Source organism: Musa acuminata, chromosome BXJ1-2 (assembly GCF_036884655.1).
Source record: "Musa acuminata AAA Group cultivar baxijiao chromosome BXJ1-2, Cavendish_Baxijiao_AAA, whole genome shotgun sequence".
NCBI lineage: Eukaryota > Viridiplantae > Streptophyta > Magnoliopsida > Zingiberales > Musaceae > Musa > Musa acuminata.
This window is the reverse complement of record NC_088328.1, coordinates 17,290,917-17,316,154: the sequence shown is the minus strand read 5'-3', so window position 1 is coordinate 17,316,154 and position 25,238 is coordinate 17,290,917. Positions and strand designations below refer to the sequence as shown.

Genomic DNA, 25,238 nt, shown 5'->3' with positions numbered 1-25,238 from the left:
AATCTTACAGCGATTTAAAACCAAAAGCTGCGTTCGTTCAATAAAAACTATTATGATGCAAAAACTAATTCTTAGTTTGTATCTAAGTGCAGTTTGCGTCTAAGCGCAGATTGCGTCTAAGCGCAGTTTGCGTCTAAACACAGTTTGCGTCTAAGCGCAGTTTGCATCTAAGCGCAGTTTGCGTCTAAACGCAGTTTTACGTCTAAACGCAGATTTATGTCTAAACGCAGTTTTACGTCTAAACGCAGTTTTACGTCTAAACTCAGTTTACGTCTAAAACGTCTAAACACAGTTTGGACAGTTTTACGTCTAAACGCAATTTTACGTCTAGATGCAGTTTCAAAGGGAGCTGAACTTTAGAAACTGGTTCGTAAGAGCGCAGAAGACAGTTTTGCAGAATCAAGGCATAAACGTAAACTGCAATGTAAATATCGTACGAAAACACTGGTTTACGTCTGAAAATAGATTCGGACAGATCAGCACTTAAAGACTTGTTCGTGAAGGCGTAGAAGACAGTTTTCAGAATTAAAACGTAAGCGTAAACTGTAATGTACGAAAACACCGATTTACGTCTGAATGCAGATTCGGAAAGAACAGCACTTAGAACTTGTTCGTAAAAATGCAGAGAGCAGTAGTAATGAAGGAGGTTTGCAGTAAGGATAAAGTGCTAAAAAATAAACGCAAACCAAAGATTTAGAGTGGTTCGGTCAGTCTTGACCTACTCCACTTTTGGCTTCCTCCACCGACGAGGTCACCGACGTCAACTAGGGGCCTTCCTTCAATAGGCGAAGGCCAAACTGCCCTTTTACAGTTTCTCTCCTTTTGACAGGCTCAGGAGACAACCTTTACAGACCTTTCTCTCCTCACTTTACAACTGAAAACTTGAAGAACAGAAGGAGGAGACTTAAAGGCTTTACAACACTTTTGAGCTCTTAGAATCACAGAAAAGATCAAGATTTCGGTGTAGGTCTGTATCTTTTCAGTGCTGAATGGGTGGGGAATTTATAGGCCCCAACCCAATTCAAATTTGGAGCTCAAAACAATCAAATCCCGGAATTCTGGGATCAGGCGGTTGCACCTCTTGACTGGAGAGGTTGCACCGCCTGGCAGAGCTCGAAGACCGAGCTCAGGCGGTGCCACCTCTCTGCCAAGGAGGTTGCACCGCCCAGTCTTGCTCGAAGACTGAGCTCAGGCGGTGCCACCTCTCTGTCAGGGAGGTTGCACCGCCCAGTCTAACTCGAAGACTGAGCTCAGGCGGTGCCACCTCCCGGCTGGGGAGGTTGCACCGCCCAATCTCGCTGGAAGGCCTAGCCCAAGCGGTGCCACCTCCTGGCCTGGGCGGTTGCACCTCCTGGTGCAATCAGGGTCCGAATGGTTCATTCCATTCGGCCCAATTTCAGTCTTTCAGGGGCCCAATTGCCCCAAGATTAAGCCAATGGGATCACCTCCCATTTTCCAATTTAATCAACGTGCTAACTACGATTAAATCTAAGACAATTTCTGCAGCTTTGCTTCGGTGCGTCAATCGCTCCTTCCGGCGAGTTTCCGGCGAACTTCCGTCGATCATCCGATGAACCCTCGGTGATGCTCCTGCGGACTTCCGGCAAACTCCTGGACTTTGCGACGATCCACTTGGCAAGTTCCGACGAGCTTCGCTTGGCAAGCTTCTGGACTTCTCGGATCTGTTCTCGTAGAACCTCCGACGACCGTCCGAACTTCCGTCGAACTCTCGAACTCCCAACGTGATCATGAACTTGACTCCGGCGCAACTCTTGCTGCTTGTCTATCTTTCATCGTAGTTAATCCTGCACACTTATCTCAACACATAGATTAGACAACAAATGACAATTGACTTCATCATCAAAATCCGAGATTCAACAATCTCCCCCTTTTTGATGATGACAATCAATTGATAATGGAGTTATCCTTAACTCCCCCTGTCTATATGCCATCGTTGAGATAAGTCAACCTTGAATTCGAGACTTAAGAATTCAAGTGACGTATTGATAAGTTAGATCAGTTAAACTTATCAATACTCCCATCATGATACTCATCATGATATATCTCTTCAAAGATGATGTTAGGGCTTGACATACATCATCAAGTTTGTATGATTGTGTTTGTAACTATTCATCATGTAGTTTGAACATTATCATATAAAGCTGTGAAACACTATTACATGATGCACACATTTGAAATATTCTAGCAAGTTTTGCATTTTCTTCACATGATAAGATATCAACTTAGGGCATAATGTAAACTTTAGCACATGTTCATATATCTCTTGGTGATGCAAGGATGGCATAATCATAGCAGTGTTTATAGCATCATTCATAGTATTTCTAATCATGGCAGTGTTTATCAATTCATATATATCTCCCCCTTTGTCATCAACAAAAAGCATAGTAATCATGATACCAGAAAATAATAATAGCAAGCTTATAGAGGAATTTTACATAGATTGCTTTAAATACTTCTTCCCCTTTGTGTTATAATCCATTGTCTATGTAAAGATTTTGCAGGATGGAATACATACACATGAATCACTTCATCAAATCTATTTCAGAAACTCATTTTTTATGAAAGTGTACGAGAAAATCTGTTTCATAAATAAGATGCATTCGGACAAGATTTTGTTGCAGATTTTCACATATAATCATGGAAATCAAGTGATTTGATCATACAATATAGTCCGAAAAAAAATGATTTTAACAAATTTATCTGTTCGGACACATCAACATTCCTAGTTCTCTTCTTATAAAATCAAATTGTTCTTCACTTAGAGGTTTTGTAAAAATATCAGCTAGTTGATGTTTCGTATCAATGAACTCTATGATTATATCATGATTCGCAACATGATCTCGTATAAAGTGATGTCTGATATCAATATGTTTTGTTCTTGAATGTTGTATAGGATTCTTTGTTAAGCATATTGCACTTGTGTTATCACATTTAATTGGAATATTTTTGAGATGAACTTTATAATCTTCTAAGGTATTTTTCATCCATACAACTTGTGCACAGCATGCACTTGCTGCAATATATTCAGCTTCGGTTGTTGATAGTGCAACCGAGTTTTGTTTCTTAGATGACCAGGAAACAAGGGCATGTCCTAAAAATTGACATGATCCTGATGTGCTTTTTCTATCTAGTCTACAGCCAGCGAAGTCCGTATCAACATAAGCTATTAACTCAAAATTTTCTGATTTTGGGTACCATAATCCTAGATTTGTGGTTCCATTAAGATATCTAAGTATTTTTTAACTTCTTTGAGATGAGATATCTTAGGGTTTGATTGAAATCTAGCACAAAGTCCTACACTGAACATGATGTCTGGTCTGGTGGCAGTGAGGTAAAGTAAACTTCCTATCATACCCCTATAAGTTTTTTGATCAAAGCTTTCTCCACTTTCATCAATTTCTAACTTAGTGGAGGTGCTCATAGGAGTGTTACTAGCCTTTGAGTTGTTCATATTAAACCTTTTTAATAAATTCATGGCATATTTAGTTTGACTAATAAAGATGCCATTGCTTAGTTGTTTGATTTGTAAACCTAAGAAGAATGTTAATTCTCCCATTAAGCTCATTTCGAATTCAAGACTCATAGTTTTAGCAAAAGATTCATAAAGAGATTCATTTGTAGAGCCAAAGATGATATCATCAACATAAATCTGAACAATGAGAAAATTATTTTTAAAATTCTTGATAAACAATGTAGTATCAACCTTGCCTTTTATGAAATTATTTTCAATGAGAAAAGAACTAAGTCTCTCATACCAAGCCCTTGGGGCTTGTTTTAAACCATAGAGAGCTTTAGTTAATCTAAACACATGATTAGGGAGGCTATTATTCTCAAATCCAGGAGGTTGTTCAAAATAAACTTCTTCGGAAATAAAACCATTTAGAAAAGCGCTTTTAACATCCATTTGAAATAACTTAAAATTATTACAACTAGCGTAGGCAAGGAGCATCCTTATGGCTTCCAATCGAGCCACAGGTGCGAAGGTTTCTTCGTAATCGATACCTTCTTCTTGGTTGAAACCTTTGGCCACTAATCTAGCCTTGTTTCTAACCACGATACCATTTTCATCTTGCTTGTTTCTAAAGACCCATTTAGTACCAATAACTAAATGGTCATTTGGCCTAGGAACAAGCGTCCACACCTTATTTCTCTCAAATTGATTCAATTCATCTTGCATTGCGATAATCCATGAATCATCTTTCATGGCTTCATCAACACATTTGGGTTCAATTTGCGAGAGAAAGGCGGCGTTGGCACAAAAATTTTTAAAAGAAGATCGTGTTTAAACCCCCTTTGATGTGTCTCCTAGGATTAGCTCCTTAGGATGAGCATCTACATACTTCCAATCCTTGGGTAAGGAAATCTGGGAAGTGGATGCATCTAAGTTGCTAGTTGGAGACGGGGTTTCGTTTAAATTCAAGGAATCAAAATTAACATCATCATCAAGATCATTTTTCTTAATTTCTGAAATCTTATTGAAAACAACATGGATGGATTCTTCAATAATTAAGGTTCTTTTATTGAAAATACGAAAAGCTTTAGAAACCGAAGAATAACCAAGAAAGATTCCTTCATCAGATTTAGCATCGAATTTTCCTAAGTTATCCTTTTCATTCAAGATAAAACACTTACACCCAAAGACTTTAAAATATGAGACATTGGGTTTTTTGTTATTCCATAACTCATAAGGAGTTTTGGTGAGTAAGGGTCTTACTAGAACTCTATTCAAAATATAGCATGCAGTGTTTACAGCTTCAGCCCAAAAATATTTGGGTAGGCTATGTTCATTCAACATGGTTCTTGCCATTTCTTGCAAATTTCGATTTTTTCTTTCTACTACCCCATTTTGTTGAGGATTTCTTGGAGTAGAGAAATTATGGTTGTATCCATTGAGTTCACAGAATTCTTGGAAATCATGGTTTTGAAATTCTCCACCATGATCACTTCTAATTGACGAAATCATAGATCCCTTCTCATTTTGAACAAGTTTACAAAACTTGGTAAAGTATCTAAAGCATTCATTTTTCTGTTTTAAGAAGTAGGTCCATGTATATCTGCTATAGTCATCAACAATGACAAAGGCGTATTTGCTACCTCCTAGACTCGATGTAGAGATTGGTCCGAACAAGTCCATATGGATCAATTGTAAGGGCCTAGAGGTGCTTATTCGATTCTTAGCTTTGAAGCTACCCTTAATTTGTTTACCTAATTGGCAAGCATCACATACATTATTTTTGATAAACTTGATATGAGGAATTCCTCTTACAAGTTCTCTAGATGATACTTGAGTGATTAGTTTCATGCTAGCATGACCTAATCTTCTATGCTATAGCCAAGCATCCTCATTCATAACGGCAAAACACATTTCATCACATAAGTCATTGATGTCAATAGTGTATACGTTATTTTGTTTCAATGCAATCATAGATATATTTTTATGTGGTTTTTCAATGATGCAAGCATTAGATTCGAATTTGACAGTATATCCTTTATCACATAATTGACTAATACTCAAGAGGTTATGTTTTAAACCATCAACTAACAGAACATCTTCAATAAAGAGGTTGGATTTGTTACCTATGGTTCCTTTGCCAATGATTTTACCCTTGTTGTTGTCTCCGAAGGTGACATAGCCTTCGTCTATGCTAGTAAGCTTAGAGAATTGAGATGGATCTCCGGTCATATGCCTTGAGCATCCACTATCAAGGTACCATCTCTTGCTCCTAGCTTACGATGGTTTAGTTTTCTCATCTTCGATGGCCATTAAGGCGTAATGAGCAACTTGCTCGGTGTTGGACTCCTCTTCCTCAGATGCGCTCGAATCATCCCATGTTGCTTGGAGCGCCTTCTTCTTTGTTGTTCTTTTCTTGACTTGGGGACAATCACTCTTGTAGTGTCCCGGCTTTTTGCATTCATAGCAGATTACTTGGTCTTTTTTGGGTTCAAGTTTATTTTTTGCATCATTCTTAAACTTGTTTCTTTTAAAGAACTTTTTAAACTTTCTTGTTAGAAGTGCCAAGTCATCATCACAGTCCTCATCACTTGAGTTTTCTCTCAAGTGGCATTCTGAAGTTTTGAGTGCCATATCCTTCCTGTTCTTTGGAAGGATGTCTTCTTGTTCTTCATGAGCTTTACAAGTCATTTCGTAGGTCATTAATGACCCGATTAGTTCTTCAAGAGGGAAATTTCGCAGATCTTTTGCCTCTTGAATAGCGGTGACTTTAGGATCCCAACTCTTAGGAAGGGATCTTAGTATCTTATTAACAAGCTCAAAATCCGAAAAGCTCTTTCCGAGTCCTTTTAGACCGTTGACGACATCCGTGAAACGGGTAAACATGTCGCCAATGGTTTCACTCGGTTTCATCCGAAAAAGTTCGAAAGAATGTAACAGCAAATTGATTTTTGACTCTTTTACTCTACTTGTGCCCTCATGGGTCACTTCGAGCGTGTGCCAAATATCAAACGCAGTTTCACAAGTTGAAACACGGTTAAACTCGTTTTTATCAAGTGCACAAAATAAGGCATTCATAGCCTTTGCATTAAGAGCGAAAGCCTTCTTCTCCAAATCATTCCAATCGATCATTGGAAGAGAAGACTTTGAAAAACCATTCTCGACAAGATTCCAAAGATCAATGTCCATAGAAATAAGAAAGATTCTCATTCGGGTCTTCCAATAGGTGTAGTCCGTCTCATTAAACATGGGTGGACGTGTAATGGAATGGCCCTCTTGGTTTCCGGCGTAAGCCATCTCTCTTGGGTTTTAATCATTTTGAGAGTTAACCGGGCTCTGATACCAATTGTTAGGATCGAGAGCACTAAGAGGGGGGGCGTGAATTAGTGCAGCGGAAATCTTACAGTGATTTAAAACCAAAAGCTGCGTTCGTTCAATAAAAACTATTATGATGCAAAAACTAATTCTCAGTTTGTATCTAAGTGCAGTTTGCGTCTAAGCGCAGATTGCGTCTAAGCGCAGTTTGCGTCTAAACACAGTTTGCGTCTAAGCGCAGTTTGCGTCTAAGCGCAGTTTGCGTCTAAACGCAGTTTTACGTCTAAACGCAGATTTACGTCTAAACGCAGTTTTACGTCTAAACGCAGTTTTACGTCTAAACTCAGTTTACGTCTAAAACGTCTAAACACAGTTTGGACAGTTTTACGTCTAAACATAATTTTACGTCTAGATGCAGTTTCAAAGGGAGCTGAACTTTAGAAACTGGTTCGTAAGAGCGCAGAAGACAGTTTTGCAGAATCAAGGCGTAAACGTAAACTGCAATGTAAATATTGTACGAAAACACTGGTTTACGTCTGAAAACAGATTCGGACAGATCAGCACTTAAAGACTTGTTCATGAAGGCGTAGAAGACAGTTTTGCAGAATTAAAACGTAAGCGTAAACTGTAATGTACGAAAACACCGATTTACGTCTGAATGCAGATTCGGAAAGAACAGCACTTAGAACTTGTTCGTAAAAACGCAGAGAGCAGTAGTAATGAAGGAGGTTTGCAGTAAGGATAAAGTGCTCAAAAATAAACGCAAACCAGAGATTTAGAGTGGTTCGGTCAGTCTTGACCTACTCCACTTTTGGCTTCCTCCACCGACGTCAACTAGGGGCCTTCCTTCAATAGGCGAAGGCCAAACTGCCCTTTTACAGTTTCTCTCCTTTTGACAGGCTCAGGAGACAACCTTTACAGACCTTTCTCTCCTCACTTTACAACTGAAAACTTGAAGAACAGAAGGAGGAGACTTAAAGGCTTTACAACACTTTTGAGCTCTTAGAATCACAGAAAAGATCAAGATTTCGGTGTAGGTCTGTATCTTTTCAATGCTGAATGGGTGGGGAATTTATAGGCCCCAACCCAATTCAAATTTGGAGCTCAAAACAATCAAATCCTGGAATTCTGGGATCAGGCGGTTGCACCTCTTGACTGGAGAGGTTGCACCGCCTGGCAGAGCTCGAAGACCGAGCTCAGGCGGTGCCACCTCTCTGCCAGGGAGGTTGCACCGCCCAGTCTTGCTCGAAGACTGAGCTCAGGCGATGCCACCTCTCTGTCAGGGAGGTTGCACCGCCCAGTCTAGCTCGAAGACTGAGCTCAGGCGGTGCCACCTCCCGGCTGGGGAGGTTGCACCGCCCAGTCTCGCTGGAAGGCCTAGCCCAGGCGGTGCCACCTCCTGGCCTGGGCGGTTGCACCTCCTGGTGCAATCAGGGTCCGAATGGTTCATTCCATTCGGCCCAATTTCAGTCTTTCAGGGGCCCAATTGCCCCAAGATTAAGCCAATGGGATCACCTCCCATTTTCCAATTTAATCAACGTGCCAACTACGATTAAATCTAAGACAATTTCTGCAGCTTTGCTTCGGTGCGTCAATCGCTCCTTCCGGCGAGTTTCCGGCGAATTTCCGTCGATCATCCGATGAACCCTCGGTGATGCTCCTGCGGACTTCCGGCAAACTCCTGGACTTTGCGACGATCCACTTGGCAAGTTCCGACGAGCTTCGCTTGGCAAGCTTCTGGACTTCTCGGATCTGTTCTCGCAGAACCTCCGACGACCGTCCGAACTTCCGTCAAACTCTCGAACTCCCAACGTGATCATGAACTTGACTCCGGCGCAACTCCTGCTGCTTGTCTATCTTTCATCGTAGTTAATCCTGCACACTTATCTCAACACATAGATTAGACAACAAATGACAATTGACTTCATCATCAAAATCCGAGATTCAACAAAATGCAAGATTTATCATCATAAAAATCATCAAGATCAATAAGGCATAAATCACTCAAAAAAAATCATTACTTCAAATCATCATGCAAAATTTCGAAAAATAAATTTATTAGCCATGATATCATGAAACATGATTTTATAAGGCATTTTTAATCAAAATCATTTTGTTTATCATAAACATGTAATTTTCATAATTATTTTCAAAATTACTAGAATGATAAGCATGATTCCTAATTTTTACATTTTCATTATAAAACATATAATTTTTAAGAAAATTAATTCTAAACTAAATAAAAAAAAGGAAAATGCATCATGAAAAATATCAAGTAATTTCAAAGTAAATTAGAGGGATTTCGATTACCTCATCATTGAAAACGGTTAAAGCGTAGTTTGCCATCTCGCCTTTTTTGATATTTTATCCTCGTCTTCGGAGGAGCTCGATTTATCCCAATTTGTGTTCTTTTTCTAGTGTTCAAAGCAAGTAGTTGCATTCTTTTTGTTCTTTAACTTTTATTTTTTAAATTTCATTTGTAGTTCAAGTTCACCATCACTTGAGCTTATGCTCGAGTAGTCTTCAATTGTTTTATGTCCCAAATTCTTCATGTTCTTTGGAATATGGTTCTCATGTTCATCAAGTGCCATATTTGTCATTTTATAGGTTATCAAAGACCCAATTAGTTCTTCAAGCGGTAGGTTGTTTAGGTTTTTAGCCTCTTGTATTACGGTAACTTTAGAGTCCAAAGTTTTAGAAAGTGAGCGTAAAACTTTGTTTACAAGTTTAAAATCCGAAAATCTTTTACCAAGTGCTTTTAAACTATTGACGACATCCGTAAAACGGGTGTACATGTCAACAACGGTTTCGCTTGGTTTCATATGAAAAAGTTCAAAATCATGCATTAAAAAATTAACTTTAGAATCCTTAACACTACTTGTGCCTTCGTGTGTGATTTCAAGACTGTGCCATATATCGAAAGTCGTTTCACAAGTAGAAACCCGATTAAACTCGATTTTGTCTAAGGCGCAAAATAGAGCGTTCATAGCTCTAGCATTTAAAGAAAATGTCTTCTTCTTCAAATCATTGCAATCTTTCATTGGAAGAGATGACTTTTTAAAACTGGATTCGACAATGTGCCATAAATTCAAATCCAACGAAAGCAAGGAAACTCTCATTCGAGTTTTCCAATAAGTGTAGTCCATCCTATTGAAAAAGAAAGGACGAATGAGAGAGTGACCCTCTTGAAAGCGAAAAAGAGTCATTTCTATTTGGGTGTTAAACCAAATTAGAAAACCATAGCTCTTATACCAATTATTAGGATCAGAGTCGGCACTAAGAGGGGGGGGTGAATTAGTGCAGCGGTAAAAACTACGTCGGTTCAAAAAACCTTCGTACGATAAAAGTCGTTTACGTTGAAAACCGATTTCGGAAAGTTAATAACATGGAAGCGTAAGGAAGCATAGTGACTATCTAAGTAGTTTGCAGTATGTAAATGGTAAATGGCAAGAATAAAATGCAAACCAGAGAAGAAGGCAGTTTATAATAGTTCGGTCAATCGTGACCTACATCCACTCTTCCGATTCCTCTTCCGTCGAGGCCACCAGCATCCACTAACGATCTTCCCTTACTAGGTGAAGATCAACCTCCTTCTGACACTCCTCTTCTCCTTTTACCGGGTTTAGGAGACAACCCTTACAAGCACTCACTCTCCTCTCTTAAATAGAATTCTAACACTTAAGCTAGAGGAGGGATTTCTCAACTGAATTCTACAGCATTTCTTTCCTTTTTTGCTCTCAGTGCTTGTGTGCTTTAACCAGGGATGAGAGGAGTATTTATAAGCTTCAAGTTGATTCAAACTTGGAGCCTAAAAACATCTCATCCTGGGTTCCCCGGGCACGGGTGGTACCACCGCCTGCGCTGGGCGGTACCATCGCCTAGTGTCAGTCTTCGCTGACACTGCCCTGGGCGATACCACCACCCAGGGTTGACGATACCACCGCTTGGGACGTAGTGCTGGGTGGTACCACCACCCAAACTGGTTGTACCATCGCCTGGCACACTGCCAGTGGCGGTACAACCACCCAGACTGGCAGCACCACTGCTTGACACAGTCTCAAAAACTGTGCCACGACGGTGAGTCTTCTTGGGGCACTGTTTGGGCCTCTTATTAGGCCCAAAACAGTTCTTACATCGGCCTAGCTGGACCCTAATTGGGTTGGCCCAATTCCAATCCAAATTACGTGCTAATTACGATTTCTAAGACATATTCTAAGCTAAACAAATCCCTATGTCAATTCTTCCGGCGAGCTTCTGGCGAACCTCCGACGAACTCTTGGCAATGTTCCGGCGGACTCCCAGCAATCTCCTGGACTTCACGATGATCTTCTTGGTGAGTTCCGATGAGCTTCTCTAGCAAGCTTCGCGACTTCTCGGCTGGTTCCCGCAGAACTTCCGACGAACGTCCAGACTTCCGACGAACTCTCGAACTCCTAACGTGATCTTGATCTTGACTTCGGGACTTCATTTTGCTTCATGTCTTGCTATCATAGTTAATCCTGCACATGTAAAACACACTTCGATCTAGACAATTAATACTAAGCATTAATCAAGTTGTCTGGCATGTCATTGGTCCCTTGACGCTTCGTCCGATTCTTCGACGCATCGTCCTCTCCTACGGCCTATTGCCCAATCGGTCAGTTGACTCCACAACTCCGATATCCTTGGCATAATACCCGCTCTTCTTGGCCCGATGCCCGAATCCACGGCCCGAAGCCTTTTGTCGATACGTCGACCGATCCACAGGCCCGACGTCCAATCTTCTGACATGTTCCTCCGGCCTAATATGATTTTTTTCTGCTTTAATTGTCTAATCCTGATCGAAACATCCTGCGTCACTCAAAACGTAGATTAAAACATAAACATGATTGGTTTCATCATCAAAATCTGAGATTCAACAGCAACTATGTGTCAGTTGGTAAGATTTATCTTTTAAATTTTTTAATCTTTTAATTACTCTATCTCTAATTTGAATTGAAATCCGAAGAAAAGATATATGATTTGCTTGATAAATTTATGAAAAAAATTGGTAAATAAAATATTATCTAAGTTATAACCAACAATGGATGCAACTATGTGTTAGTTGGTAAGATTTATCTTTTAAATTTTTTGATCTTTTAATTACACTATCTCCGATTTGAATTGAAATCCGAAGAAAAGATATATGATTTGCTTGATAAGTTTATGGAAAAAATTAGTGAATAAAACATTATCTAAGTTATAACTAAACAATGGAAGCAACTATGCTAGTTGGTAAGATTGATCTTTTAAATCTTTTAATATTTTAATTACTCTATCTCCAATTTGAATTGAAATCCGAAGAAAAGATATATGATTTGCTTGATAAGTTTATGAAAAAAATTGGTAAATAAAATATTATCTAAGTTATAACTAAACAATGAAAGCAACTATGTGTCAGTTGTTAAGATTTATCTTTTAAATTTTTTAATCTTTTAATTACTCTATCTCTAATTTGAATTAAAATCCGAAGAAAAGATATATGATTTGCTTGATAAGTTTATGAAAAAAATTGGTGAATAAAATGTTAGGATCAAGAGCACTAAGAGGGGGGGGGGGGTGAATTAGTGCAGCGGAAATCTTTGGACGATAAAAACGTTCGAACGATAAAAACGATTTCAGTGTGAAAGCCGATTCTAAGATTACTTTAACTTAAGATCAAGCGAGATGACGTTAAAGTCAATCTATGAAGGCAGTTTGCAGTTATGATGAAAACCAGAATATGAGCGCAAACTGAAATATGACGTTCGTACGAAGAAACTGATTTACGTCTAAATGCTGATTCGTAAATCACTTGATTAGGCGAGATGCAGCTTAAGCAAGGATATTAAGGCAGTTTGCAGTTAAGATAGAAATCAAAACGTAAACGCAAACTGAAATATGATGATCGTACGAAAAAAATAGATTTACGTCTAAACGCTGATTTGGAAAGTGCAAAGCTTGAAACCCGATCGTATATGCGCAGAAAGCAGTAAGCTTTAGAGGAGGTTTGCAGTAAAGATAAAATGCTCAAAGTAAATGCAAACCGAGATTTAGAGTGGTTCGGTCAATCTTGACCTACTCCACTTTTGGCTTCCTCCACCGACGAGGTCACCGACGTCAACTAGAGGCCTTCCTTCAATAGGCGAAGGCCAACCACCCTTTTACAGTTTCACTCCTTTTGACGGGCTTAGGAGACAACCCTTACAGAATTTTCTTTCCTCTCTTTACAACTCAGAACTTGGAAGAAAAGAGGGAGAAGGACTTTTAGCCTTTACAACAATTTTGAGCTCTAAAAATCACATAACAAGATCAAGATTTCGATGTGTATTCTGTATTCTATCAGTGCTGAATGGGTGGGGTATTTATAGGCCCCAACCCAGTTCAAATTTGGAGCTCAAAACTGTCAATTCCCGGAATTCCGGGATAAGGCGGTTGCACCTCCTGACTGGAGCGGTTGCACCGCCTGGCAGAGCTCAAAGACTGAGCCTCTGGGTGGTGCCACCTCCTGTCAGGGGCGGTTGCACCTCCTGCCAGAGCTCGAAGACCGAGCTCAGGCGGTGCAACCTCCTGACTGAGGCGGTTGCACCGCTCAGCCAGTGCTCGGAGACCAAGCCCAGGCGGTGCCACCTCCTGTCAGGGGAGGTTGCACCGCCTAGTCTCGCTCGGAGACTGAGCCCAAGCGGTGCCACCGCCTGGCTAGAGCGGTTGCACCTCCCAATCTCGCTCGGAGACTGAGCCCAAGCGATGCAACCTCCTGCCTTGGGCGGTTCAACCGCCTAGCAGAAATCAGGGCCCGAATGGATTGATCCATTCGACCCAATTTGGGTTTTTCAGGGGGCCCAATTGCCCCAAGATTAAGTTAATGGGATCACCTCCCATTTCCAACTTAATCATTGTGCTAACTACGATATTCCGTAAGACATTTACTGCAACTTGCTCCGGTGCATCAATCGCTTCTTCCGGTGAGCTTCCGGCGAACTTTCGTCGATCATCCGATGAACCCTCGGTGATGCTCCTGCGGACTTCCGGCAAACTCCTGGACTTGCGACGATCCACTTGGCGAGTTCCCACAAGCTTCTTTGGCAAGCTCATGGACTTCTCGGATTTGTTCCTGCAGAACCTCCGACGACTATCCGAACTTCCGTCGAACTCTCGAACTCCCAACGTGATCATTGTCTTGACTCCGGCGCAACTCCTGCTGCATGTCTTACTTTTATCGTAGTTAATCATGCACACTTAACTCAACATATGAATTAGATAACAAATGACAATTGACTTCATCATCAAAATCCGAGTTTCAACAATCTCCCCCTTTTTGATGATGACAATCAATTGATAATGGAGTTAACCTTAACTCCCCCTGTCTATATGCCATGCTTGAGATAAGTCTTTCTTGAATTCAAAACTTATCAATACTTCCATCATGATGTATCTCTCTGAATATGATGTCAAGGCTTGACATTTATTTTCAAATTTTACATTACAAGTTTGAATGATGGAAATAGTAGCAATTTATCATATTGTAAGATATCAACATGTAAATCTGCGAAGTAAGATTTTGATATCATTACATGATGCACACATTTCAAATGCTTTAGTAATTATTGTATTTTATCACATGGTAAGATATCAATACGTAAAATTACGATGCAAGTTTTTTATTTGATATCTTGACCTGATACAAACAAGGCATAATGCAAATTATATCAATCATAGCATCTCTTGGTAATGCGAGCATGGCATTAATACTCATATATTTCTCCCCTTTTGTCATCAACAAAAAGCATGGTAATTGTGATACCAGGAGAACAATATAAGCAAATTTTAAGCATCAGTGTGATAATTGTTCATGCCTTTACTCGGTTCATGTTATTTTCCAATAGTAAGTGATAGGAAATCAAGCATGATATGTAGATCACTTTGAATACTCCTTCCTTTTTATTTGTTATAATCTTTTTGCATGAAGGAGGAAGGCCATTTGTGATACCAGCTATTTGTGAGTTTACACTGAGTGAAATTAAAACCGATGAGAAATTAAATCATGCTTCAGGTATCAAGATATGTATGTGAAGCAAATCTTTGCAAGTAAAAACACTATCATTCATATTTCAAGATGGAATTCATAAGCAAGAATCATTTCATCAAATCCATTTCAGAAAAATATTTTTCACATATAAGTGTATGAGAAAATCCGATTTTTAGGATATCAATTGTTAAGCGAATCCAAACATGAAATGAACACTTTCATGCATTGGAACAAGACTATGCTACAGATTTTCAAAATGAAGACAAAACATGCTTATTGTTATGAAAATTTTTGTATTCAGCACATAATTTCCAACATGTTATTTTGGCATGTAATGGCAATCAAGTGATTTGATCATTCAATAAAGTCCGAAGGATAATTATAACTAGTTTATGTACTCTGACACATCAACATTCCTAATTCTCTTCTTATGAAATCAAATTGTTCTTCACTTAGAGGTTTTGTAAAAATATCAGCTAGTTGATGTTTAATATATCATGACGCATCAACTGCATTGGTATATCATTTTCACAAATCATATTTATCATGGAAATCAAGACACAAGGTTTTCAAAAAACATTTAGTTTCGATGTAAAATCTGACGGTGAGTAACGAGATTAAACAATGAGTGATGTTTGTAACTTTGCTCACAAATAAATACATCAAGGCACAAGGCATTGTGATCATAAAGAGTTTACAATACACATACAAGCTCATTCAGGAGGTGGAAAATTAAAATGCCTAAATAAAGAGTCAAATTGTCAATGAATTTGCTGCAGCTCAGATAGGATTTGATCTTGTCGATGTTCAAGCCGTTCTTGTCTTTGTTCAAATCGGTCCATCCGAATCCCAATATCTTCGACAGATGATGTATGAGCTGGCTCAAATGGATGTGTTTCCTCAAAGGGACAGATCGGAGGAGATTGAGTACCCCTAAAGACTGGTGTTTCCGATTCTAGTTCAGGTTGAGGGGGATCAGTTCTTCTAGGCATTCTAACCCAGTTACCGTTTCTATAAACACATCTTAATCGGTGAAGTAGATTTTTATTTATTATGCTAAACCTGTCTACTTTTATTATTTCTTCTTCTAGTGGTATTAGAATATCGTAGGCTTTCAGTATTCTAGTAATTATACCACCATATGGAAGCATCATGTCTTTCTTAGATAGTTCTAACATGTTTTGCTGGATGAGATAACCAAGACAGATGTCATGTCCTTTCATGATCAAATACATAGTTCCTAATTCTAATTGGCTTACTTCATCATGATGGTATTGTTTAGGGAGAATGATGCTAGTTAGGATATGATGAAGTACCTTAGTGTTTAGTGGCAGTAGATGTTCACAACTTTTAGGAACAAATGTTAAGTTGGGATTGGCGAAAATAGTTCCTAAGGCTTCAACATATGTTGTCCCAACAGTTTCATCATCCCATGATCCTCTAAAGTAAAGTCCTCTACTTTTTATGGGAATGCCTATCATGTCGCAAATGAATTTATTCGTAATGGAGATATGTTGTCCTAAGAGATAGGTAGACATTCTTTCTTCTTCATCTACTTATATGTTGTTGTAAAACAATCTAACAAGTCTTGGATAGATGGGTTCATTAATTTGTAAAATAAGGAGTAGATCTAAGTTTGCAAACCATTGGATTGTCTCTAAGTCTCTTAGTTCATTTAAATCAACATGTTTTCCCTTATTGACACTCCTAAGTTCGAAAGAGGAAAACTTTTCAGCATGATATTTTGAATCGAAAAGGGTAAGATCAAAATCTTCCACTAATCTCCTCTTCCCTTTGTCCCTTGAGGATCTTCTAGACCCCATAACTACGGCTGTTTAGGAGGATAGTATGAGCAAGAGTAAATGAATTAAAAACAGAATTTAAGGGCTTCTTAGAGAATACCTTAGTGAGATCTTCAAGAGGAGGAAAGATTGTTGATCTTTTGCTTCGAAATGAGGAGTATTTGGTATGCTATGAGGGGAGAAATGGAGGTGGAGAAGCTTTGGAAGAGTAAAGAGAGGAAAGGAGTGAGTTGGGGTCGGTTCCACCGCCGGCCCTAGCTCAGGTTAAAAAGGGCAGAGTTACGGACGGTTGCACCTCTGGCTGGGGCGGTGCAACCGCTTGCAACACGTGACAACCAGAGGTGCTACCTCCAGCTGGGGCGGTGCCACCACCTGCAGACGGTGAGCACTTGTTCTGACCGCAGTGTGATCTGATTTGAGAGTTTTTGTCTTGAGAAGAATTTTCATTCAGAGCAATCAACTTTACTTACGTAATTACGTAAGAGTTTTCATTTTAAGATAAGAACTTTTGCACGATTAAGATAGATCTTTTGACGTGCATACTCTCAATGTCGTACACATGTTTATGACAGTTTGTTCAAGTTGGTAAGCCTTGCAAGTTCATGACAAACTTAGTCAATTCATGATATAGAGTTGGATTCGAAAGTTATAAACGGATGAAATCGATGGGTTCGAAAATCCAGAGGATATGTGAATTGAGAATCATGCGTTTCTAATTCTGAGAAATCAAATAGGATTGTATCTAAATCGCATTTGTGATTTTAAATTTCTAATCTTCATCTGTTATTTAGGCTAGAGAGCATCGCGAGTTCTTTTTGGATCTCGGGTCATGAATATTGAGAATCCAAGGAGCAGAATATTATTTCTTGCTCCAGCTTATAATTTTTTATGTCTTTATAGGAAAGGATGATTTTTAGGTACCCATTTGCTTTTGGGTGCCTCAAAAATAGATCTACATTGTTTATCATGTTGCATAGAATTTATCATGGTTCCTTTAGGAACCCAAATTAATTTGTTCGGACTAATTTTCTTGAATGGACAATAATACGTTTTGTGTCCAAGTTTGCAACAAAAGTTGTATTTGCTTTGGTATCGAACATGTAAGATGTGCCCTTTTATGAAGGTGGTTGGATTTTGGTGAGGACTTCTCACAAATCCGATTCCACTTCTTTTGGGAACGTGACCCTTGTTTGCAACGATCATGTTCAATGACTTGCTACCAACCTCGAATTTCTTCAAGGTGTCCTTTAAGTAGCAAGTTTTCCATTTGGAGAGTTTCTAGATCATAGCATTTTATGCATGAACTTAAACTATCATGATATTCAGTTTTTAACTTATCAAAATTACAAGTAAGACTATCATGCTCCTTTTTTTAGCAATTTATATTTTCTACTAATAATCTTGCATTCATCAAATAAGTCATGGAAGGCATTTAATAATTAATCAAATGATAAATCTGCATCTATTAAATTCGTTACCTCCTCTCCGATGACCATTAAGGCGTAATGAGCAACTTGCTCGGTGTTGGACTCCTCTTCTTCGGACGCGCTCGAGTCATCTCATGTTGCTTTGAGCGCCTTCTTCTTTGATGTTCTCTTCTTGACTTGGGGACAATCACTTTTGTAGTGTCCCGACTTTTTGCACTCATAGCAAATAACTTGGTCCTTCGTTCAAACTTATTTTTTGTTTCATTCTTAAACTTGTTTCTTTTAATGAATTTTTTAAATTTTCTTGTTAGAAGTGCCAAGTCATCGTCACAGTCCTCATCACTTGAGTTTTCTCTCAAGTGGTCTTCTGAAATTTTAAGTGTCATATCCTTCCTGTTCTTTGGAAGGATGTCTTCTTGCTCTTTATGAGCTTTGCAAGTCATCTCGTAGGTTATTAATGACCCGATTAGTTCTTCAAGAGGGAAGTTGTTTAGATCTTTCGCCTCTTGAATAGCAGTGACTTTAGGATCCCAACTCTTAGGAAGGGATCTTAGAATCTTATTTACGAGCTCAAAATCCGAAAAAAATTTTCCGAGTCCTTTTAGACCGTTGACGACATCCGTGAAACGGGTAAACATGTCGCCAATAGTCTCACTCGGTTTCATCCGGAAAAGTTCGAAAGAGTGTAACAAAAGGTTGATTTTTGACTCTTTCACTCTACTTGTGCCTTCGTGAGTCACTTCGAGTGTGTGTCAAATATCAAATGTGGTTTCACAAACCGAAACACGGTTGAACTCGTTTTTATCAAGTGCACAAAATAAGGCATTCATAGCCTTTGCATAAAGAGCGAAAGCCTTCTTCTCCAATTCATTCTAATCGATCATTGGAAGAGAATACTTCAAAAATCCATTTTCGACAAGATTCCAAAGTTCAAAATCCATAGAAATAAGAAAGATCCTCATTCGGGTCTTCCAATAGGTATAGTCCGTCCCATTGAACATGGGTGGACGTGTAATAGAGTGGCCCTCTTGGTTTCCAGCGTATGCCATCTCTCTTGGGTTTTAATCCGTTTGAGAGTTAACCCCGCTCTGAATTAGTGCAGCGAAAATCTTTCGACGTTAAAAACGTTCGAACGATAAAAATGATTTCGATGTGAAAGCCGATTCTAAGATTACTTTAACTTAAGATCAAGCGAGATGACGTTAAAGTCAATCTATGAAGGCAGTTTGCAGTTATGATGAAAACCAGAATATGAGCGCAAACTGAAATATGATGTTCGTACGAAGAAACTGATTTACGTCTAAATGCTGATTTGTAAATCACTTGATTATGCGAGATGCAGCTTAAGCAAGGATATTAAGGCAGTTTGCAGTTAAGATAGAAATCAAAACGTAAACGCAAACTGAAATATGATGATCGTACGAAAAAAACTGATTTACGTCTAAACGCTGATTCGGAAAGTGCAAAGCTTGAAACCCGATCGTATATGCACAGAAAGCAGTAAGCTTTAGAGGAGGTTTGCAGTAAAGATAAAATGCTCAAAGTAAATGCAAACCGAGATTTAGAGTGGTTCGGTTAATCTTGACCTACTCCACTTTTGGCTTCCTCCATTGACGAGGTCACCGACGTCAACTAGAGGCCTTCCTTCAATAGGCGAAGGCCAACCACCCTTTTACAGTTTCACTCCTTTTGACGGGCTTAGGAGACAACCCTTACAGAATTTTCTCTCCTCTCTTTACAACTCAGAACTTGGAAGAAAAGAGGGAGAAGGACTTTTAGCCTTTACAACAATTTTAAGCTCTAAAAATCACATAACAAGATCAAGATTTCGGTGTGTATTCTGTATTCTATCAGTGCTGAATGGGTGGGGTATTTATAGGCCCCAACCCAGTTCAAATTTAGAGCTCAAAACTGTCAATTCCCGGAATTCCGGGATAAGGCGGTTGCACCTCCTGACTGGAGCGGTTGCACTGCTTGGCAGAGCTCGAAGACTGAGCCTCTGGGCGGTGCCACCTCCTATCAGGGGCGGTTGCACCTCCTGCCAGAGCTCGAAGACCGAGCTCAGGCAATGCAACCTCCTGACTGAGGCGGTTGCACCGCTCAGCCAGTGCTCGGAGACCGAGCCCAGGCGGTGCCACCTCCTGTCAGGGGAGGTTGCACCGCCCAGTCTCGCTCGAAGACTGAGACCAAGCGGTGCCATCGCCTGGCTGGAGCGGTTGCACCTCCCAATCTCGCTCGGAGACTGAGCCCAAGCGGTGCAACCTCCTGCCTTGGGCGATTCAACCGCTTGGCAGAAATCAGGGTCCGAATGGGTTGATCCATTCGGCCCAATTTGGGTTTTTCAGGGGGCCCAATTGCCCCAAGATTAAGTTAATGGGATCACCTCCCATTTCCAACTTAATCATTGTACTAACTACGATATTCCCTAAGACATTTACTGCAACTTGCTCCGGTGCGTCAATCGCTTCTTCCGGCGAACTTTCGTCGATCATCCGATGAACCCTCGGTGATGCTCCTGCGGACTTCCGACAAACTCCTGGACTTGCGACGATCCACTTGGCGAGTTCCCACGAGCTTCTTTGGCAAGCTCATGGACTTCTCGGATTTGTTCCTGCAGAACCTCCGATGACTGTCCAAACTTCCGTCGAACTCTCAAACTCCCAACGTGATCATTGTCTTGACTCCGGCGCAACTCCTGCTGCATGTCTTACTTTTATCGTAGTTAATCCTGCACACTTATCTCAACATATGGATTAGATAACAAATGACAATTGACTTCATCATCAAAATCCGAGATTCAACATAAAATATAATCTAAGTTATAACCAACAATGGAAGCAACTATGTGTTAGCCGGTAAGATTTATCTTTTAAATTTTTTGATCTTTTAATTACTCTATCTCGAATTTGAATTGAAATCCGAAGAAAAGATATATGATTTGCTTGATAAGTTTATGGAAAAAATTGGTGAATAAAATATTATCTAAGTTATAACTAACAATGGAAGTAACTATGTGTTAGTCGGTAAGATTTATCTTTTAAGTTTTTTAATCTTTTAATTACTCTATCTCCAATTTGAATTGAAGAACTATGTGACCAAGTCTTATCAATTTTGTTATCCTTTATCTTATATAAATTATTTGAAGCAAAAAAGTAATACTTATATTTGACTCCATATATAACATATTATATTAATTTAATATTAGAAGATATTGAAAAAATTCTTGAAATCAATAAGACTTAAGAAAAGTCAATCTTTGTTGTTAGATTTTTCTATAATCATACTAGAGCTTTGAATATTATAAGAGAATTCACAAGCAATAAAGAATTTGTGAAATATGACATTACTCGATTTGCTACTTTCTTCTTGATATTACAAAGCATATATCGTCAAAAATATAATATGAAAAATATATTTACTTCGGAGAAATAAGTGATGGACAAAAGAAGCAAAAAAGCAAAAGGGTCAATGATGTCATCTTAATGTCATTTTTTAAAAATTTTATAGTTTATATATTAAAGGTAATGAGCCCTCTTGTTCAAGTCCTTCGGTTCGTAGATAATAAAAATAATTAGATATATTTATAAAGTTATGGATAGAGCAAAAGGGATTATTCAAATGTCTGTTGATGGAAATAAAGAAAAGTATTAGAAAATATTTACAACGAAAGATATAAATATCATTCATCATCCATCACATATACAATTGGAACACCTCCAAGTTTGATGGAGAAGTTGTAAATGGATTATATCAGTGCATTGTAAAATTGATTTCAATGAGCTGTAAGATAAGATTATACATAAACTATTTTTATATAAGAATGTTGATGGTCTTTTTGGAATTCTAGTGATAGTTTGATCTAAGACAACTAAGTGTTGGAGAATTATAAATATGTATAAGATAAATGATAAAGAAAAAAATAAATACAAAAGCCTTAAGTTCATCTTTTGTCATTGCCAAAGAGGAGAAAATATATTTTGATGAAGATGAACAAGAGGAAAAGAAAATTGATTATATATTTAAAAATAACGATGTTAATTATAATGATGATTGAATTTGATACAAAACTGAATTGTTTTGAGTCTTTTAATAATTTTATTATTAGAAGATGGATAACATGACTTAGTACTCTAGATTTTTTTAATTTAATGTCATATTTTAATTTATATAATCATATTTATCAATTATATTTATATTATTTATATTTTAATATTTCATAACATCTCACCTCACTTGGGTGAGCACATAATGTTAGATTAATAGAGACATTTATATTATGTTTATTATTGGTAACTTGATAAAATACTTAATGAATCAGCAATAAACATTTTGCTTATCTCAATTATATTCTTTTTGGTGTCGAGAGTACTATAATAAACAAACCTTTAATAAACCAAGTATTTTCCCTTGTGACAATAGGCTTCCAATAGGGGCATTTGGATCATTCAAAAGAAAATCTATCAGCAAAATTCTGTGATCAAATCTGGCCTTCATCATTTATCATTTTGTAAAATATATTATAGATGATCATGGCATCATAAAGTTTGAATGATATGTCATCAGATATAGGTAAGACACCAAGGATGCAACAGTTCTTTTTCCTCTTCATTCTAAATACAGAACAGTGAATCCTGGTCACAGACATTATTTAATCACATGCTGGCATCTCTGGATTCTCATAAGTAGAACTTTATGGAGAAGTTGAGTTTTGAGCTGTGTTCATAGGAGAAAGCTGAGCAACTGGAACTTCATTTCGGGCAGTGAACTCGAACCATTGGCTCTCACGGTCGCAGGTTCCAATGCTCAAGCACAAGCATGGGTTTGTGATGAGAGTGTTTTCAGGATCAACATCCAAGCACAAGGCAGTACCATCAGGTAGCTCTTTGGAGATCTGTGCCTTGGATTTCGATGTTATGTCCCATGAAGAATCTGATTCGGAGCAAATGATTCCGAGCTTTGCTGGTTTGCCTGAGTCCACAGATTGCAAACAGAAGTATGTACCCTTCACAACCAGAAACTTTTGAGGTGTGTAGTTCCAATCATCAGACTGGTTGCAGGGCCCTAGTCTCAAAGGGTCTGTTACAGACTTCCGAAGGACACAGGATCCGGTTGGTGGATGGAAAATAACATTGGAGGGCCGTCTCGATGCATAAACTTGACCTGCTAAGTTAAGATAAACATTAAACATCCACCAATTTTCATTTAACTTGTGTATATAACACAGTGTAGAAGTCATATGAGTTGTTTTCTGTAGGATTTCTTCAATTATTCCACTGAACTAGAAGTTCAAACAAAACCAGATCATATATTTAACATAGCGAGGGTCGTCTCAATTTGTTAACTTGACCTGCTAAGTTAAAACAAACATGAAACATCCATCAATTGTCATTTATCTTAAGTACAAAGAATATGATGAACTTGGTAGAACAATTTAGAAGTCATAAAGGTTGCTTACTATTAGGATTTCTTTAATTATTCTACTTGCCTAGAAGCTCACATAAAACATGGTGAGGGGTGTATTGATTCATGGCCTGCCAAGTTAAAATAAACATGAAACATCCATCCGTTGTCATTTAACTTGAGTACAAAGAATATGATGAAACCGGGTAGCAGTCATAAGAGTTGCTCTGTAGGATTTCTTCGATTATTCTACTTTCCTAGAAGTTCAAACAAAATTAATCCATAAAATGCCTTAACTTGACCTGCCAAGTTAAATAAACACAAAACATCTATCAATTGTTCTTTGACTTTTAAGCAAGTACAAAGAACATGATCAACTCAGGTAGAAAACCCTAGAACTGATAAAGGCTGCTTTCTGTAGGATGTCTTCAATTATTCTACTTAACATAGTGCCAAAACCTTCTGTAAAACAGGCAGATGCAGCACGGTATCAAAAAGACAAAGTTACAATTGTAATATAGTGCTCTACCAATTAGAGCAAAAATAAAAACTGAGTTCAGGAACTCTGCAATTTTTGCTAAAAGTGGGATCCAACTCTGCAATACACGAACTAATGAAGATATCTGTCTTAATCATTTATTAGATAGTACCGTACTAGATGAACTTGATTTGGTGAAAGGTTAGCAACTTGGAGTTGGATCGAACTACGAATTATGCATACAATTCGAATCTAAACTTCGACAATTGTTGCACTACCATATCAATTCAATCAAGTGAATCTGAAGGGGGGTAAAACTCATAGAAGCTGGAAAAGAACATGAATATATGCAATAAGATTAACAGAGAATATGTTAGCGGTGTTGATGTACAACGCTGCCATTGCATCTTCTCCACCTACAATAAGTAGCTTATCAGTACCCATACAACACAGAAGGAAAATGAGAAACTCGTGATCTCCGACAGATCAAAACTAGAGCATCCAATGAAGAAAAAAGCAAAGAGAGAAAGAAAAAGACTCGATTTTTGCCTACCGACTCACGCCATAAACAACTAAATCTAGAGAACAAGAAAAGGAACTAAAAGAGAAGCGCAAACACGACATCCACCGCATGGCACTGATGAGCGAGGGCAAGTAAACGGGGGGAAGTGTGGGAGGCCGACCTGTTGGGGCGGCGCCGGAGGCGAGAGGATCGAAAGGAAGGGCAGAGATGAGAGGAGGGCTGCTGTGTAGCAAGAGATCGGAGCAGAGGAGCACCAGGGGCGGCACCAGACCCAGCTTCATCTCCGCTGCTCGGTCGATTCCAATCCCTCCAGTAGAAAGAAGGGTTTTTTCGTGGGCGGTTGTAAAAGGGACGACGGTCTCCCTTAGGCACGTGCGGTGGAGGACGCGCGGGTTGACGAAACCGGCCTGGCACGTGCTATGACGTGGCACCTCAGAAGCCAACGCAAAGTCGATAAATTCGTTCATCGATCGAAGTTTAAATCGCAACAATAAATAAAAAAATCTTACAATGAATCGATCGGCAACCATCTCAAGAAAATTATCTTATAATCTTACAAAAGATCATACTGTCATAAATCTTACACCAGTAGACATTTTAATAAAAAATAAACAACACATATTTCAGATCGTGTTGATAAAATTGTTCATTTACGATTTAAATGATGAAAAAGTTGGAACTCGCGAAAATAATATTATAGCCCAATAAAAAGATTGAATCTGAATCATGAAAATAGATTTACAATCTTGTAAAAATAAAATGAAGCACTGTTCTATTTCTTGTAGATGAATAGAA

General features: G+C 38.7%; 1 protein-coding gene across 1 annotated transcript; it reads right to left on the bottom strand.

Annotated features, from left to right (window-relative positions):
- Window positions 1-22,538: 22,538 nt before the first annotated feature.
- LOC135596091 (uncharacterized) lies at window positions 22,539-24,925 on the bottom strand. The gene is made up of 2 exons (XM_065087820.1): window positions 24,604-24,925; window positions 22,539-23,202 (listed from the first exon to the last, which is right to left on the bottom strand). Exons 1-2 carry the CDS (start codon window positions 24,908-24,910, stop codon window positions 22,733-22,735), a joined length of 777 nt encoding a protein of 258 aa, XP_064943892.1. The 5' UTR covers window positions 24,911-24,925; the 3' UTR covers window positions 22,539-22,732.
- Window positions 24,926-25,238: the final 313 nt, after the last annotated feature.

Excerpts from the sequence above, each read along its gene's own strand:
- LOC135596091 (XM_065087820.1), bottom strand. The coding sequence starts at position 24,910 with ATGAACGAATTTATCGACTTTGCGTTGGCTTCTGAGGTGCCACGTCAT. Across the intron at positions 23,203-24,603 it reads CTCCGGCGCCGCCCCAACAG|GTCAAGTTTATGCATCGAGA; the intron begins GTCGGCCTCCCA and ends TTAACTTAGCAG.